At 39.7% G+C, this 18378-nt stretch overlaps 1 protein-coding gene across 1 annotated transcript in view; it reads right to left on the bottom strand.

Moving 5' to 3' along the window:
• PIK3C2G (phosphatidylinositol-4-phosphate 3-kinase catalytic subunit type 2 gamma) overlaps positions 1–18378 on the bottom strand; it is a 191272-nt gene that overhangs the window by 42314 nt on the left and 130580 nt on the right. Inside the window, exons 24-27 of the mRNA XM_014308778.2 lie at positions 14726–14882; positions 10065–10174; positions 2246–2438; positions 1553–1674 (exon numbers count right to left, since the gene is read on the bottom strand). Coding sequence (XP_014164253.1) covers positions 1553–1674; positions 2246–2438; positions 10065–10174; positions 14726–14882 — 582 coding nt within the window. The remainder of the gene's footprint in view (positions 1–1552; positions 1675–2245; positions 2439–10064; positions 10175–14725; positions 14883–18378) is intronic.

Here is an 18378-nt window from a genome sequence, read left to right as displayed (position 1 = left end):
GATACTGCTGGGACTGAATTATGGCAATAAAACACTGGAGCTCCTTGAGACAGCCTCAGTATATGCAGATTTACTCTCCGTGAGTTCTGAAGTGCTCTTTAGCTGTGAAAATGTTGCAAAGGATTTTATCAGAGGTAGAGTTATCTGAGAAATGACTAGTACTATTTTTGAAATTCACTACAGGGTTTCTGAGGTTTATGTGTTTCTGAAGAGAAATGTGTTTTCTTTTCAAAGGGCTCTGCTCACCACAGGAAAAATTCATAAACAGGTCCTTGTTAAATATTTTATTTTACAACCCAATTGTTAGCCTGCAATATCTCCAAATCAAAACCATGATTCAAACAATTTTTTTCAGTATTTGTTTAGTGAAATTTCAATTCTCACCAGCTGCTGCAAGCCAGTTCATGTGAGAAAGCCATAATGAATCAAATTGGAGTCAATAAAATCCCCTCAGGCAGGAGACAGAGTCTCTAGAATTAACTAACCTTAAGCCATTTTTTCAGCATGCTTCTCATGAGCTCAAGGGAATATCAGCTTTGGATCTGAAATTTGTGGACTTTAAGTTCAAACCATGTTGTTTGTGGCTATTTACTTCATGTCAAATCCAAAGACCTTTCTCTTTTTCAAGGCTATCACTTAAATCTCAACTTGGTTTAAGTAAGCTGCTGGTATTTTAGGCCAGATTTATGTTTTTTTGTAGATTGATCTTGAGGAAGGGCTTGTACCAGGTGAGTCAGAAAGATTATCTAAGAGAGGAGTACTTTGTACTCACTGGTGTATGCAGTACAAGGTATATGATATATGTATAAAAAACCACTTGTATTTCTAAAGCCATGGACAATCATTACATAAGACAAAGCTGGTTTAAATAAGACAGAAATAAACCACGGGACTCAGTACCCCAGGAAACTGTAAAGAAATAACATTCAGAAAATGAAAAGCAGGAAAGGACATGAACATGGATAGAAAGTAATATTCAGAATTATTGCAACTAACGACAGCAGATTTTTCAAAGGATGTTAAACTGAATTATGTGAGGCACAAAGTATTGGGCTTGGGGCCAGGACAGTACATAAAATTATTGTGTATTTCTCAGCTGGGGGAATGTGCACCTTGATGTAAAAATGTTCATCATGGTGCTAGAGTCAGATTTCTATTCTGACCCACTGTGAACATTCCTACATTACTTTGACATATGGATCTTGCCATGAGTTTTGATAAACATCATGAAGAAAGTAAAAAACTATTAAAGGTGCCTTTAATTAAGTCAACACCACTTAACCCTTTACTTTCAGGAATAGTTTTGTCAGGCCCAAGCTGTTCCCCTTTTCTCCTTCCATTAAAAAAAGGAACAATAACATATAAAACTTAGACTGCCACAATGGCCTGTGATTCAGTTTCTTCTGGGGCTGAATAGGAGGCTTGATAGAATATGTCTCTCTGCCTTTGTTTCTAAAAATACATCTGCTGTGAATATTCTCACAGACTTATCTGAGCACAGAAGAGAGAACCACTTAACAGCAGAATAACATTGACTATTATGCTGCCTTACTCTGGGAGGGCATGAGATGGGAATTGCTTCTGGAGATGGCTGTGAAGTTTTGAGAACTGCTGAAATGATTTTTCCACGAAGCTGACCACGTTGCAGGTCTGCACCACCTGGATGAGGTAAACCTGTGTTGGGGGAAAAGAGTGACAGAGCAGAAAAAATGATCAAAGAGACAAATTGACATAAAAAAGTACAAGAAAATATATAGGGTGATTTCAACAAAGAAAAACCTCCCTTTAATGTAGTGCCAACGCCAGAGAATTCAGTTTGTAATTCATAGTCCTTGCTGCACAGGAAGAGAAACTTGCCTGGGTAGCATACAACTCAAACACTGAAAGATCACTGCAGTGTGTGAAAACTAATAGTGCACCATTAAAGCATCATCTAACAGCCTCCAATTTCTATTAGGCTTCCTAATTTTGTGCCATGCTTTCCTTCTGGATGCTTTAATTAGCTCTTGATTTATTTTTCACTATAGGGAATGAACTGTTCTCCTTAATGGCTCCCTGCAAATATCTGTCTGCCTGGTGCTTTTGCTCCCTGGTAGCTCACTGCTTATGGCACCACTATTCATCCCATGATGCTTTTAATGGAGCACAAGCACATCTCTATAACGGAGGAGGGAGAGTGCATGAGTTCTTAGAAGTGTCATTAAAGATCAGGCAAATGAGGGTAAGCAAAGAAGAGAATACCTACAGGGTCAGGCTTTCTGCTGAATCCCAGAATGGTGGCCCTTGCAATTGACCTCTCTGTGTCCAGCACCATCCATTCCTGGGGGACACTCTCTGGAGCTGGAGGCTTTGCAGAGCTCCCCACTGACATCTGCACGAGCGTGTGGATCAAGTTGTTGAGTTTAACAGGAAAGCACTCCAAACTTTCCTTTATTTTCCTGAAGAAGGAACAAAGAGAAGAGGCGCTAGTCATGCTTTTTTTGTTGTTTCCACTCCTTGACCCTTCTTTTTATGGATCCAAGACCAAAAAATCCCAAATTCTAAAGCCTACCTCGCATCCCCCCACATACACCGGTCACTGCTATTTGCACTGCAGCACATCCAGCCCCGGAGCTCTACTGCTTAAAGGAGTGCTCTTACCACAAGCTGCCTCGAGGCTTAGCTTGGAGCAGCTATTCCTCACGAGCTGGACTTCTTTCAGACATCAGAACATTTCCATGTGTGTTCTGAGGAGTCCCAGGGTTGAACAGCACGTGTTCATTTTGCTTCCAGGAGAGGAGGCACTAGTCATGATTATATTTATTTTTGGTTACACTAACCTCACATGGGCTTACACGTGTTTGAGCAAGGCTCTTGGATTCAATTTGTGATTTAGCTGAGCATGATGTGTTGCTAAATCCTCTACCTAGCTCTTAAAAGCTCTATCCCTGTGGAACTGCTTAAGATGAATTAAAAAAAAAAGACAAATTTTCTCCTGGTATCTCACTCCATCTCATCCCTGTGCAAGGGGAGCCAGAACACTGTTTTGATTGCCTAGAGTTTTGAGATCTTTCATCAGAAAAGGCACAATAGATTAAAAAAACCCCTAGATAAACATGAAGATATATACTGCAAATGTGAGAGTGAACTCAACTTGAGAAATAACACTCCAAGATAATCACAGGTCTTTGAAGAGTGATATGCAGTACTCTTTAGAAAACACTTGCTCTCTTCAATTCAATTGCTAATTGAATTTTAAGACCTATTAACTTCTGATAGTAATTTTTTCTTGTCTCCCTACTTATTGCTACAGCTCTCTGAAGATATCTTATATCTGTTCTGATTTTATAGAAAAACAACCCAATAATCTGAAATTACATGGCAGCAAACCTTCTACCAAATTGTCCGGGGGTTGCTGTGTTTCCTTTTTTTCCCTTTTCTTTTTTTCTCCCAGTTTTGGATTATATCTAATGAGGTTACAAGGGCTGACAACACCCTTAACCACCTTCATCATGCCTTGTCCAAAGCTGAGCAAATGCTCCACCTGTCCTTTCAGGTTAGATTTTTATTCATGGGTTTCTGTGGGAGGGTTGGAATGTGTAGTGCAATCATTTGAAATCAAGTCCATTCGTTGCATTAGCCTAATTTCCATGATCTCAGATGCTCTGGCTAAAGTCTGCAGCTTCACAGAGTAAACCAAACCAGAAAGAATAAGGAACATTCTACCTACAGGCATGTCCCCAGCTCACCCCCCTGAAATTCAGATTTTATTCAAAATTCATCATACACTAATTAGGGATAGTAAACTGAGGAAAGATGTATATGTTCCTCTTAATGTAATACAAGGAAAGGTACCTCAGAATTGATTTGGTTAATTACCTTAATTATTGATTACGTTCTTCAGAAACAGACACAGACTATTTAATAAATTAAACAAATTAACATGTTGATGTAAAACAAGAAAACAAATCTCATTTCAAAATATTAGTACAGAATCAATTCAGTGATGATTAACCAGGCTGCATCAGGGGTGAACTCTTCCTTTTTAACTCCTATGTGTTTAATTTAATGTGTAGCTTAAACACTTCCTAAATCACTGAGACATTAGGTTATAGAGTCTGTAACTGGCCATATTATGGCACAGCAGTTAGGGAATTTGCCACATTAGTACAAGAGGCACGATAACTTTGCAGCTAAACACACTGCATTTTAATTTACATAAAACAGGCCTCAGCTTGTAAATTACTACTAATTCAGACATCATCACTACATATCAGACTACCACCATTCCTTCCATGGGGCCATTAGGCTTCCAAAATACTTTTAAAACCCAGATTGCTAATCACATACTTTAGATCTAAAACAGAGCCTTGTGTTGTCATCACTGCAGATTTTTCCTGTGAGTTATTTAAAATTATTACATCTAAAATCAAATAAGAACAGAAGTATGAGTTGTTTTCTCCCGCTCTCTGTTTTGCCTGCACGCAGTCCTCTTTGCCATGATAGAAAACATTAAGCAAACCTTATTACATGTCATCAACAAAGAACTCAAGGCCTCTTTGCTATTCTGTCTCCCCAGCAAGGAGACAAGGAACAAAACTCTGCTTGTGGCTCTCTGCACTTTCTTTCAAGGGCAAATTGGCTTGAAGAAACCCTTTTCCCCAAAAGCTGGTTCCTAACTAAATATGAGAGCAAAGGGGTACATCAAACCCATGTGTCTTACCTTTTTGAGATTTTGCAGTTTATTTTTGGCCTGGCTCAGTTCAGTGACCCAGTTTATCACATTGTGGTACCCGATTCCCCTTTCTGCTGGCATTTTTAAAGTTCATCCCGAGGACCAGTGGTGGAAGTTTCTCCTTGAACTCTCCCAGGTCCCCATACACCTCCTTTTCTCTAGCCACATTAAGCTTAGCAGTAATTGAAAGCAGTAAGGTCACGGGTATTCTCTGTAAAAATCCTCCTCTTGCTCCCTGTCCATTACCACCTTTTCCTGCGCCCAAAGCTCTGCCTTCAAAAAGGTGACAAAAACTTTCTTATTTATTTGAGAGCTCTGGTAGTCCAGGCTGCATAGAAAATTAGTGCCTGATGGTCTAGAGATTGCTAAACTAAGTGAACAGTACAAAGAGTATTAAAAGCCCAGGTTAATCAGAAGAAAACTGGAAACTGTCATTAACTAAAGTAACATTATCAGTGAATCCAAATATTGCCAACACAGTTTTCAGGAAGAAAAATGCTATTTTCCACATGACAATAACTGTTTACCATGCAGATTGGTTTCTGACCTACTTCTCAGAAAAGAAAGTTAAATATCTGGGATTATTGGAAAGTAATGACTTTCTGCTTTCCACCTGCTGAATTGCCTTTGAATTTCAGATTTGGCTTCTTTCTTTCTACAGAGCTGTCAAATTACAGTATCAGGTAAAACATGAACAGACTGCCTGGCTGCTTGTGTAAAAGGAGATGGATGAAAAGTCTGGCTGATGTTTTCACAAGTGCCTAGTGGTAGTTTGCCACTTTAGTTTTAGGAAGCACACATTCCTTATGGGACCTATGGGTATACTGAGGGCTGGTGCTCAGATTTTTCAGGACACACCAGCCTGTATACACAGCACATACAACCATTATTACTGCCTAGTTATTAAGATTTTAGTCTTGGTGGATATTTCTTTATCTTTCTTGATGGTATCCTGCTTCTCATTTCCATCTAGGCCTGAAAATCATTTAGAGTATAATGAGCAAAATTTATTTTCACGGGATTCTCAGATGTTAATGACCAGTCTTTCATTTCTATTCCAAATTTCCATCCATGAATTTACCAAGCTCCGTTTTAAACCAAGTTGAATAGTATGCCCCCATATTAACAGACTTTTCCGGAATATTCCAGACCTTTTATAATACAAATCCCTCAAAAAACATAAATTCAAGTAGGAAGTCTCTCTCCTGTTCCTTTGGGGCACATACACCACAATCTTTACAAACTACTTGGACATCACTGAAATAAAGTTTAGTGTTGTAGTTCGGTCTATTCCCTTTCAGATGCCACCAACTTCCTGAGAAACAGAGTTGACCAGTTTGAGATCAGCATCATGTTTTGAAAGCAGTTGCTGTGGATTGTCCAGCTTGAAGCCGCTGGCATTTGTGGTTTGAAGTGGATGTGCTTGACCTGAGCATAGACAGGTACCTAAAAAATGAGTCCATTAATAACTAAACAAAGCAGCTGACCCAAGCAGCACCCCCTCCATCAGGCTGCTGAAGATATGCACTGTGCTCCCCTGGTAATTGTCAGATCCACCCTGCATCTCTTATTCATGGGTTTCTGTGAGTGGGTTAGATTGCACACTGCAATCAATTGAAATCAACTCCATTCATTGCATTAGGCTAACTTTATGCTCTTAAAACCAATTTTAAACACACATCCCTGTGCAGGCACATTAAAAATGTCAGGCAGCCTGCCCCACCGCGCTGACATTTGAAGACATCTGCAGAAAACCATAGAGGAAATTTATATCCAGAGGTAAGATGGGTTTCCAGCTTCTGATAAAACTGTGCTGTCAGGGGAAGAGGAAAGGAGGGAGGGGTAAGGATCAAATTGAGTTTCAAGGATCAAACTGAGTTCAGGGCAGATGCTGGAGAGACAACGATGTTTCATTTGGCAGTAGGTGCACAGGACTGCCAAGGAAACACAGAAACTCTTGTTCAACTCTCAATTGGTGCATTGTTTATCCACAAGTGAGGCTGTGACCTTGCAGAGGGCTGTGAGGCTGAACGCTGCTGCCCATCAGCTCAGAACAGGGGACTGACCCCATGTGGGAAGGGCTGCACACAAATGACACCACAGACTGCTGCACATGACTCAAATCAAGAATGAGAGCAAAGGAATTCAGTAAAACACAGAATGTTTTAGGAGCCTGGAAGGGGTCAGTATGTTACAGTCCAAACCCCGACACAACTAATCTGGCCAAAGGGGTGATGGCAAAGAACAAATCAACATCATTCTGCCAGGAGCTTTTGTGACGTCATTCAGCATTTCATGCTGTTCCTAAACAACACTAGGGCCAGTGTCAGCGTTATTGCTAAACCAAACTCAGAGAATTGCTAAGAGCAGCCCATTTCTACAGAAATACAGAGGAACACTGTTCTCCTGTTTCCTCTAGCAGAAGATTGGGATTTTCTGTGGACACGTTATAGGATTGAATCTGAAAGATTACAATAACTACCTTGTACTTAGAACAAGAAACACCTTTCTGTTGGCAATGTTTAACATTCCAACTCTCCTTGTCTAGAAAAGAGCTTTAAAAAACAATGAAGTGGTTTTGGAAGCAATTATAGAGAAAAAGGAGCTACAAATTGCAAGGGATTTGAGAACCACTAGAAGTTGTGCTAATAATCAGAACTTCTAATTTCTTTGTCTTTCTAAGGGCACTTTGAAAAATAGATACAGGAATAAGCCAGAGACTGACCATGAAAAGTATGTAACTGGATTTTGTCTCCTATCAATATTTTGTATAAGAGGGAGATAAGGAATAAAGATGATGTAGCTCACAAAAATCTCATTATATTTACATTCCTAAAGCCAGGTTGGAAAGTGTTTTTACAGAGGGCAGTCTCTGCATGGATCTGGGTATCAGGCCATCCCAAAGTCTTTATGTTGAAAAATGCCTGGATACAATTTCCAGAAGTTAAAATCCTATGAGACATGAGGCCTGATATTATCCCCATGTTCAAACATGTTGAAATGTTAATTTATTTTTTGAATTAACAGAAATAATGTTCTAATGAATAGAAATTAGAATAAAGAAGAAAAAGAAAAATGAGATCCATGGAAATTAATGAACTAATGTAAAGGGATTTTCTTCTTGCAAATGAACATATATAATACAAACTTATCCAAGGAAAATTAGTGAATAAAATATGCACTCAAGCAATATCTGTCTTTTCTATGTGATACAATGATGGACAATAACAAAGCTTCAGCATCTTGAAGGAAATTGGAACAATAGCTCTGGAGTTCAGAGAATGTATACTAGGAGAAAATGCAGTTTCAAATAAGAACAGAGCCCACAGCACAGCTAATTTGTTGGAATTGAGTGGAATTTCCTTCATTTACTTAGCACCATCCCTAACAAGAAATCTAAGAGGAAGAACGACATCCTGGCTCCTGAGTCCTACCTGCAGTCTTTGTGAGCTGAACAGGATTTCCTAAGCCTAGCCCAAACCTCAACCAGGTAACAAAGCACACCAACTCTTCCAAAATCCATATTCTTTTTTAAAATGTCAGTGTGGAATGGGATTTGCTTCAAGTCTCAGTTTCACACTATCAGTATGGGTCCAGTCCAGACTTGTTCCTTTCTGAGATTATTCTGAAAATTTTCTTTTCTCATGTCACTTTATGGCCTTACTCCACATGCTTTGGCTGAGGAAGACTGCAGGTGAATTCCCACCCTGATGTCCCTAACTCTTAAAAGAAAGAGCGTGGAGATCCAGCTCTGCCCTGAACCAGATCTTCATCCTGACTCTTCCTTAAGCAAGGCTGCAGTGATGCCAACCCATAACTGACCCAGTTGGAAGCTGATCCTTTCCACCTCCAGAGGGGCACCAGCTCTGAGCTCTGCATGCCATTGATGCAATTTTCACTCTGAAAACTCAGATTTTCCTGCTTGTTTTGTGTATCCCAGCCCTTTTTCACTAACTAAACGAACTGGGTATTTTACCCACAAGAGACAGACACAACCACCTGAACTAGTTGACAGAATCAAGACTTCTACAGTTTAATTAGAAACTGCATGCTTCCTATTTGAAGTAGAAATTTAAGTCTGTAATTTGGGAATATATGAAATTTTAAAGGAAAGGATAAGGTAGGATTTGATGGTAAATGTGAAGCTGCAATTAAATTTTAAAATATAACAATCTTGCTAAGGGGCAGGAGTGAAAGCATATGAAAAAAGCAAGTCCTACAGGAAAAGGAACTTAGTGCTATGCTGTGTGTAAAGTCATGGAACAATAGTTTTGTTTGACAAGTTTTTATCTTTTTTTTTTTCTCTCAAAGAAATGTCACCCTTAGAATCTCTAGGTCTCTGTCCCAGCCTTCTCCAAATTTGCTGCTTTGGTTTCCTCAGCTTGTAGCAGATTCTAGTGCATGAAATGCAGACATATAAACAACACACTTGACTTCACAAAAATTTCATCAGGTCAGAGGAGTCTGTGTTGTTTTCCATGTGTAGAGGGTGCCCAGAGAGCGCGAATTTGTAGTCCTTGGGAAATGATGGTGCTGCTCAGGGTAGACCCTGACAGGGCGATTTTGCCTCAGCTGTGCCCAGAACTGCAGTGGGTTTCCAGTTCCAGAGAAGTCTGCACTGACTCCATCTACAGCATCCTCACAGCAACTGCTGGAATTATTTGTGATGCAGAGCTGAAAGATCAGGACTGAGGGTCTTAGACTGACTTTCTGCACACCAGCTGCAGCTCCTCCTCATTAATCCCCAGCTATTATCATGAAAAGGTGAGAGGTTTCATTATCCTAACACAAGTGAAGCTTTAAATGCATCTATATTCACAAACAAGGCTTTTCTGTGATTGATCTGTTGAGTGATTAAAAGCAAGAACCAGCACTGCTTTGCAGATGGAGAAACTATGGCTAGCAGAGGGAAAGCAACATCTCTGAGGCAGCACAGAAGGTCAGAAGAGGAAGAGAAAAAGGAGAAAAATGCAGAAATTGAAGGCTCTCACTCAGACTATTAACAGGTTGAACCTCTTTAAGCAGTCTAAACCCAATTGCATGTAGTTGCTGCATTTAAAAACAGAGAAAACACTTGATACAAATCAGGATGGTTTCACCATGAAAGCCTAAGAGATCTCCAGGCACTGAGTAAGTGACTTGTTACAAGTGTACTACAAATGCACAACTGTTTCTTCCAGAAATTTGAGGAAACTGGTTACAACATGCATAAGGAATGACTTTTTAAAAGTAAACATGTGAAGAAAAATTATCCTTTTGTGTAATTTCCCTGCTTAAGCTTCTTAACATAGGAGAAAAATCGCTCCATGCCTGAAGAAGACAAGGTTTCTGGGAAATATTCTGGTTTTACCTTGTAAAGTAGCTTGTAGCCTGGAGATCTGAGTCCTGAGGACGGAGGTTATCATACACATATTTCAGATCCTGGATGCTCTTCAGCTCAGGCAATCCTGCATGCAGCATCTAAATGTAAATAATATTAGATCATTAGTCCACTGTTCTATTGAAAAGAAATTTAAATGAAGTGGGCCTAAGTGAGAGAAGAAAGGTTTTACATCACAACAGTCTTGTAAAACAGTTTTGCTGATCTAAAAAGTGGTACTGATGCCAGGGCAATGCCTGGAATAATAAAGTGAATATACTGCACTGTAAACCTCCACACTGAGGCACCTGGAGGAGGCATGGGTCAGAATCAACGATCCATTGTAGTTATTTATTTTCTTTTCTGACACTATAACCTCAAGGTGTGCATGGCTAAGCCTCCTTCTAATGGAGATAAACGGAAGGTGACCAAACTCAGCCACCTGAAAAATAGTAACCACGTTTCTGTGGTTGTCTTAGCCCTAATTCAATTTAGCAAAACATCACCCTCTCATTTGTAACTCCTGGTTCCACCTGCACTGCTCTGGGCTCCTCCTGCAAAGGGATCACAGATACACTCCCTTTACAGTGAGAGCAGTGATGCCTCAGGTTCAGCTTTTATATTCTTCAGATTCTGTGCTGCTTTAGTGTGTGGGTCTGAGCTTCACATGAGGGGATGGTGAGCTCTGTGCACAGAGCAGGGAGACAAAACAATTCCTGCTCCAGCTGGGCACCAAGGACAAATGATCCAAATCTTGGGCCCAAAAGCACAAACACTGTGGGCTGGAGAGAGAAAAACAAGCAGGGTGGGACTGCCTGGGCTAAAGCTGAATGGGACAATGAACAGCAAGATGCAAATTTTTTATCAGGAACAGCAGTGAGTCTCTGTCTCTGTTACCTAAGGCAGTCTGAGATCAACCTGGGCCTTAGTCCTTTGGGAGACCACAAAATGCTCTGTCCTGGGCCCACTGTCAATAGCCAAAGTTCCTATTCAGTTTTCTACTTTGTCATGCTTGATAAATATTGGATGAGATTGCTTCCACTAGAAATAACGTGAATAAAGAGGAATAAGTAATAGAGAGGAAAGGGCTAATTATTCAGTAAACTGATCACAGTGACAGACTCCGTGCCCGCTCGTGCATTTTGGGGCCATTTTGGTTCATCTTGGGTGCAGCCCTGGCTGGGCTCTTGTGCTGCCCAAGGTGGATCCACGGAGGAGATCCTTTTCATAAATCCCTAATTTATTCCTTAACCCCAGCTAGTCTGTGTTCTAGGTCAGTCTCCTCCAATATGTAAATGGAGCAGAACTGATCAAAGTGAGAGACCCCATGACCTGCTGTCCATTTTGTGGCCAGTTTAGGTTATGCTGCCCAAGGTAGACCTCTTTGAGGCCTCTTAATAAATCCCTGCTTTAGTCTTTAGCTCTTTCTAGACTCTGTTCTAGGTCAGCCTTCACAAGGCATCAGGAGGAGAAGAACTTCTTCAGACACTGATTCATGGCAGGAGCTCTAAGTGGGCAGTGAGAGCTGCCCTGTGGAGCAGGTATTATTCTCCATGGATGAGGAACAGAGCTGTTCTAGTTAGCCAAAATAATACCAATATTCCCCTTGCAAAGGAAAAACTTGAGGAGATTACACAGCTCAGTGTGTCCAATAGCCCATGCAGCTCTCTCCAGGCATTTACAAATGTCAACAACAACAATAAAATCTACTCTCTTCAACACCTACTGATTTTTCTCTGCAATCACAGCAAGTTGGGAGTGATGGGGTTTTTTTGTGTGTAATGCAGAAAACCATCACTCCTTCAGATTGCTCAGATGGAAATGTATCTGAATTTGCAGTCTCTACTGGGTATTTTCCACTGATATTTATGTCTAGCTCAGACAGAAAGTACCACTGAGTTTTTCAAGTAACAGCAAAGAAAAAAGGAAGCACTGATTTTATTTTAAGGTTATTCCTTCAAACATTGTCAACATCTGTACATTTTCTTTTTGGCATTATGAGGAAAATCTTCCTCAGCCTATTCCAAGCTACCACCGGACAGTTTGCTGTCAGTCATCACTGAGTTTTGACTGGCAAGGAACAGAGAGACAGAAAGCTCAATGAGGTGAATTTAAGTGGATTGACAGCAAGGACAATAACAATATTCAGCACTGAAGGACACACAGTGCTATTTATCAATTTACCTTCAACCCATTTATAAAAGATGAGAACAACTTTTGCCCCCTTTGGATTAAAAAAAAATTAGTTGTTGCATATCATTGCATATTTAGCTCCTTGACCTTCACCAGGAAAGGGAGTGATAAAGTCCCTTTTAATAACTTTCTATATGAAAAAAATATTTTTTACAGTAATGGAGTTTGCATTTCTTTGAAGTAGTCAGAAGGTGTTTGTGTCCTGCCTTCACCCTCTTTGTAATAGTTCACATCAAATCTGTAATGAGAGCAAAGCTGATGAACTACAGGCACTTACACAGCTGAACTCTGCCAGAAGACTCTTGGGTCTCCCACAGATGTTTCTGCTTTTGGAAGTGATGGAAACTTCATGGATTATTTCTTACTTCCAGTAGCAAATGTCACTACAGCTTTAGAAACATGCTGCTCACCACCAAGAAATAACATTAATTCCCAAACTGGGCCAAAAACTCCTCAATTTGTTCATAATCATGTTTGCTCTAAACCCCTAATTGTCACTGATCACCCAGGGTACAATTTACTATTCTGTGAGTATTCTGTAAATTGAGTGTAATATTCTGTGATATACTGTTTTTTAGTCTTATTTTAATTTTTTTTCAACTATGTTTTACAAATAGCATCTGGGAAAACAGAATGTGGGAGTAGAATTAAAGATTAATGATGCAGGTTTCCAAACAGGGAAAGAAATCTTAAACTTTCACTGATACAAAGAAGCAGTGATTAGTTTATCTTACCCCTCCATGATGACATCTGAAATTCTGTATGGAAATAAATTCTAAGTGGAACTTCACAGTCTATTTTTTTTTCTAGAAATGACCAATTGAACTGAATCATTTTGATTTTTACAATTTCTGACAAACACCCCACTTCAAGTGCAGAAAAGGGCTCACCTTTCCAAATATTACTGGCAAAATCAAGGTGCTTTCAAACTGGTCTTGTTTGTTTGTCTCCTTTTGCAATGAAGAGCTCATGGAAGGGGTGTGAGTGTGCTGCCAGTCATTTTTCAATTATGAAGTGCAACACATCTGACTGAGCTGCAGCCCACTGACAAATATTAAGACACATCTGGATGCTGACTTTTAGCTCAGCTCTGTTACCTCTGCTACAAGATCAGCAGAAACAAAAGGTGCAGCATGTCCTGGATAGAGACAAACCTGAGCTTTGGCCAGGCAGAGAGAGTTATTTCAGAGCTGCTGCTTGGAGCATTTTCCTATCAGGCTCTCTATTATCCCAGGGTAATCTGACATCATCATCTCTGCCTCTTGCAAAAAAGGACAAGGAGATGGGGCTTCATTTGCCCACACAGTTTTAGGCAACCTGTTCAGAAATCCTGCAGGGATTACTCCTGTGGATGAGAACAGGCTGATCCTGAGCTTTCCAGAGGCTCTTGAACTTGGACAGGATCTCCCACAAACCCACCATGCACTGCTTCCAGAGGAAAACTGTGTTTTATGATAGGGACGGAGATTTGTCGCACCTTTGTGGCTACTAAGCAGCAAGTTCAGGAGACCTGGAGCAATCCTTCCTGCTCCATGTTAAGGGATCTCTCACTGAATCCCTGCATGATAATCCATGGACAAGATGGAAGAGGCAAGGGGAGAGATTCCCTCAGTCTCTCTTGCCCACCCCCACTGCACAAGTTGGAGATGATAAAGTGGTGTTTACAGAGCAACTTTTTGGCTGTACCCCAATCTCAGCAGCTCTGTTTATAAGGCCATGTAGACTTTCTCATGCACAGACCACTCCCTTAGGTTGTGGGGCCCTGCACATAAATTTTGGATTGATATCTCAGCCAAGCATCTTAGCAAATATTAGTTCATATCATATTCTCGTTGTATCCATGAAGGGGAAAATCATTAACCTTTCCCACACAAGTAAACAGAGGCATAAATCAGATATGGAATTCGCCACAGCACATGAATCAGTAGGAATACTTACTGATTAAAAGTCCTTTAAAAATCTATACAAAAGACTTTTAAAACCTCTGTCAATATGGGCACTGCTCTTTCTTTCCTGTGTTTGCCATCCTAGGAAGAGACTGTGGAAATGGGCAACCCCCCCATTGTAAAGGCATCACTAAGTACTGTCAGATCACCCACTCTGTGAAATATTTATCTTTGTCTTGTAAACATGAACAGGGATGGTAAATGAAGACCTAGGAAAGGGGCTGAGTGAAATTCCTGAGTGCAAAACCTTTACCCAGCTTCTTTTGTGGTTTTCTGCTATTTTGTAAAAAACAATGCATTATCAAATGGAAAAAGCACCAAGCAGCTTAGCTTTCCTTTTCTCAGAAATTATTACTGAAAGTGAACAGCTTCTTTGCACAGATGAAATGCAGCACCCGGGCACCTGATATCTCTTCAAATCACCTTTAAATCAAACCTACTGGAGGCAGCAGAGAGGTGGTGAAAGGGAAGAGAGCCCCAGAGGAAATGGATTTTTGGTTTCATCCTCCTTACCATCTCCAACAGGTTCAGGAGCAGCTGGCTGTGTTTCCTGACTATGTTATAAGCTCGACAACAAAGCTCCACAAACTCCTGGAAACGCTGCGGGTTTTTCCCCCCCTCTGTTATGAAATACTCCATCTCTGATGTGAAGATGAAGGGAGCTCTGTCCCTGGAAAAGAGAACAATTACCTGAGAAATTTCACCCAAAACAGCTAATCATGCAAGACAGTTAATAATTGTAACTCATTATTCACATTTGTGTTTTTCAGTATTACCTTCCTCATTATTTCATCTCTCCCTTTCTCAGGGTGGAAATCTCTATTGCTCTAAATGGGACAGAGATAAATTTGACAGCAAGAGTATACAAGTGAGAAATCCAACAACTGAACAAGTGTTTTCTTCTGGCTCTGCTTTGTTTTTCTTTTTAAACCCTCATTGCTTTAATTTCTTGACTCCATCCTGAAAGTGAATCTGGAAACAAGTTCTCTCTTGGTATTGAAATATTTAAAAGCTGTTCTCAAAGAGGGTGGGTTATAAATATCAACTCCCTACTAGGCAAGGAGGGAATTTAAGGAAAAACCCTACACCTCCACAATCCAACAAGAAGAAAACCCCAAGGTATGATGCTACCATTAAATATGCACCATTCTGAAGAGATATTTCTGACTCAAGTTCAAAGGGAATATAAATACATTGTCTTGTTTTCCTTACAGTTACTCCATGTTCACTCTTGGGTAAATAAGGTGCAGAATCTGACAACATGGCTGGCCTTTTTTTGTTATCACCAGCACAGTTTGTGGCTATGGCATGCTATTGCAGAAGAAAGCAGATTAGCCAGGCTTCTCCTAACAATCCTATCATTCAATAGTTCCAGAAAGGCCTGATAAACTGCATCCTCACACAGAAAAATCTACTGCAGTGTTTTACTCATCCCCACTGTGTACACAGAACCATGTAAACACATCAGAGGGCTCTATTCCAAGGCAATATACAGTGTGTTAACCCTTAATTCAAAATAAATTTAAATAAACTCAGCGTTCTTAGTAAGTTCAAATGCAGAAATAAATTTCAGGATGTCTATTTCTTGCTAAAACCTCAAACATGGGCTGAGTCAACCCATTGATTCCTGATGCATTCATAAATGAGACAGATGAGCCTTCCTGGGAGTTTTCCTCATCTTCCCATAAAAGTGGCTGCCTTAATTTGCTGCAGAAAGAAATACAAGTTGTCATGAGATGATAGGCTACAGCTGGAAGTTTAAGTCACAACAAATGCTCAGGTGGCCTTCCCACTTTTATGTTTGGAATGGCTCCATGGCAGCCAACACTGAATCCACATCTCCCACGATCGTCTTTCACCTCCAAGCAGTGCAGGCCACTAGGGTAGTTTTAAAAATAAATTATTCAATTCAGCAAAGTATTACTAGGCATGATGAAGGTCCACAATAAAAATCCTTACCGTCCTCATTTTTTTGTATGATGTAAGATGTGAGTTCACATGCGGAGGGTTATGTTAAAGTGTAACTTAAATTAATTAAAGTGTAACTGTTACACAGTTATTCTGTAGTTCTGCGCTGTAGATCTCAAAGAACTACAAACTGTGTCTGTAACTGATTTCTGAGAGTTCAGGTTTGCCCAGAACCTTCTTTCACTCATTCATTCATTTGTTCATTCATCTTTTCTCTTATTCTTTATCAGGGGTATTTAAATATATTTAATAATATATTAACATAATATATAAATAATAGATTATATAAATACATTAATATAGTAATATAATTATATAGAATATAAATATATTAAATAATAAATATTATTAAAGCACACATTAAGTATTAAATAAATGGATACAATTAGAATAATGAAATTCAATTTGTTGGATCCCATAGGAAAGAGAGAGAGAGATATAGAAAATCATCAGTGTTAACACCTTGATGTATATGTGGATAGAAGGCCAATCTAAATCCTGATTTGAAAGCACTTTAACATCTTGAGAAGGTCTAAACCCCAAATTTGTTCTTGGGCAAAAATATTCCAAGTCAAAATCGACCACTATAGATATGCTGCATTTTGTTCAAAATTGATATTTGATTTCTGAGGTCCAACTGCATTGAGACACAATGACACCAGAAAAACACAGCCCTTTCTGAACCAGTCCAAGCCTCCCACACTGAGCTACTTGAGCTGAAAATAGATACTGCAATCAGAAATTACTTTCCTAGAAGAAATACAGTGTTTAACATTGCTGGGTTGGGCTGTGGGCCAACGTCCCCATCATGGAATGACTGCAACATTAATCATTTCTCTTACTGTTGTTGCTAAAGGACCTCTGTGAACACATGACTGATATTTTAATATTTGTATTATTTATAAATTAATTTTATTTGTGGGATGACTGAAATCAGTTTTATAAGGTTCTTAAATTTCTCAGTATCTTTTTTTAAATCTTTAAATTTCTCAGTATCTGTTTTAGAACATATTCAGTTCTAGGGCATTAAGCCAGTCCTCTCTTGTCAACATGCAATAAATGATGTAGGAATTAGATTTCTCCTGTTCTGTTTAAGGTCTTTTGCTACCAGAGCCTCTCCCACAAGGCAAACCCTGCAAAACCTGGATGCTGAAGCTCCAGAAAATAAGCTGGCTGTTCACAAAGGGAACACTTTCCACTGTAAATTAAAAAAAAATTAGAATATGGGAGAACTTGGAATATGGGAAACAAGACTCACTAGAAGGAACAACACAGCCATTTCTCACAACAGCATTATAAAATAAAGTTTCAGTGGGAAGAGGCACTCCCTGAATAGAACATAAAGGATTCTGGAAAACCAATTGACAGGATGAATGTCTGTGCACAGATGTAAAATGTTCCTTGCTGCTTCCACAAACTCCTTTGGATAATAATAAACCAGAAGGGAAAATTCTCCAGCAAAATCACAAACAGCCAAGTCTAGTCACTGTCCATCATGAAGGGAAAATTTACATCAGCAAATAGAGGCTGTTTCAGCGTCCAGGAGGAAAAAAGCAATGAGTGCCCTGTTGTTGCATGTACCAAACCCTGTGCAAATGAACCTCACCCTGGTGCCGTTCTGAATTTCTGTATTTAAATCAGGACACCTTTAACAGGCAGATTGCCAAGATCACATTCCATCCTGGCTTTTATTCAGAATATGAGCAGTGCACCCAAAGGCCTGGGAACAACAGCCTTCACCTGGACCTCTATCTATCACACAGCTTGCTCACATGGACTTATCCAGAAATTAAAAACATTAAATACTTCTTACCCAAAGCACCCTCAAGACCACAGCTAAGGCCTACAATACTTTACATGCATGTTTGATGACCAATGACTGTTTAACAGCCAGTGGGACAAGACCCTCCTGGCCTAAAATCTGTATTGATACAACTTGCTGCATCCATCAAACTGAAGAAATGCCTGGCATCAGTTTAAAAAAACCTGCTATGATGAAGGACTTCCAAGTAAAAGCCTTTCACCGTATCTCTGTAGACCAAAAGCCTTTTTTTTCTTATTTATGGTGTGCTAAAGAAATATGGAACTGAAGCATGGTTGAAACACCTCTATGTGTAATTATAATGTCTGGTACCATTACTTTAGAAAAGAAAAGCCTCACTGAGAGAACTAGTATGGCTTGAGATTGACCAAAGATG

The sequence above is a fragment of the Geospiza fortis genome, unplaced genomic scaffold (genome assembly GCF_000277835.1).
Source record: "Geospiza fortis unplaced genomic scaffold, GeoFor_1.0 scaffold13, whole genome shotgun sequence".
NCBI lineage: Eukaryota > Metazoa > Chordata > Aves > Passeriformes > Thraupidae > Geospiza > Geospiza fortis.
This window is presented reverse-complemented; position numbering and strand designations above follow the sequence as displayed.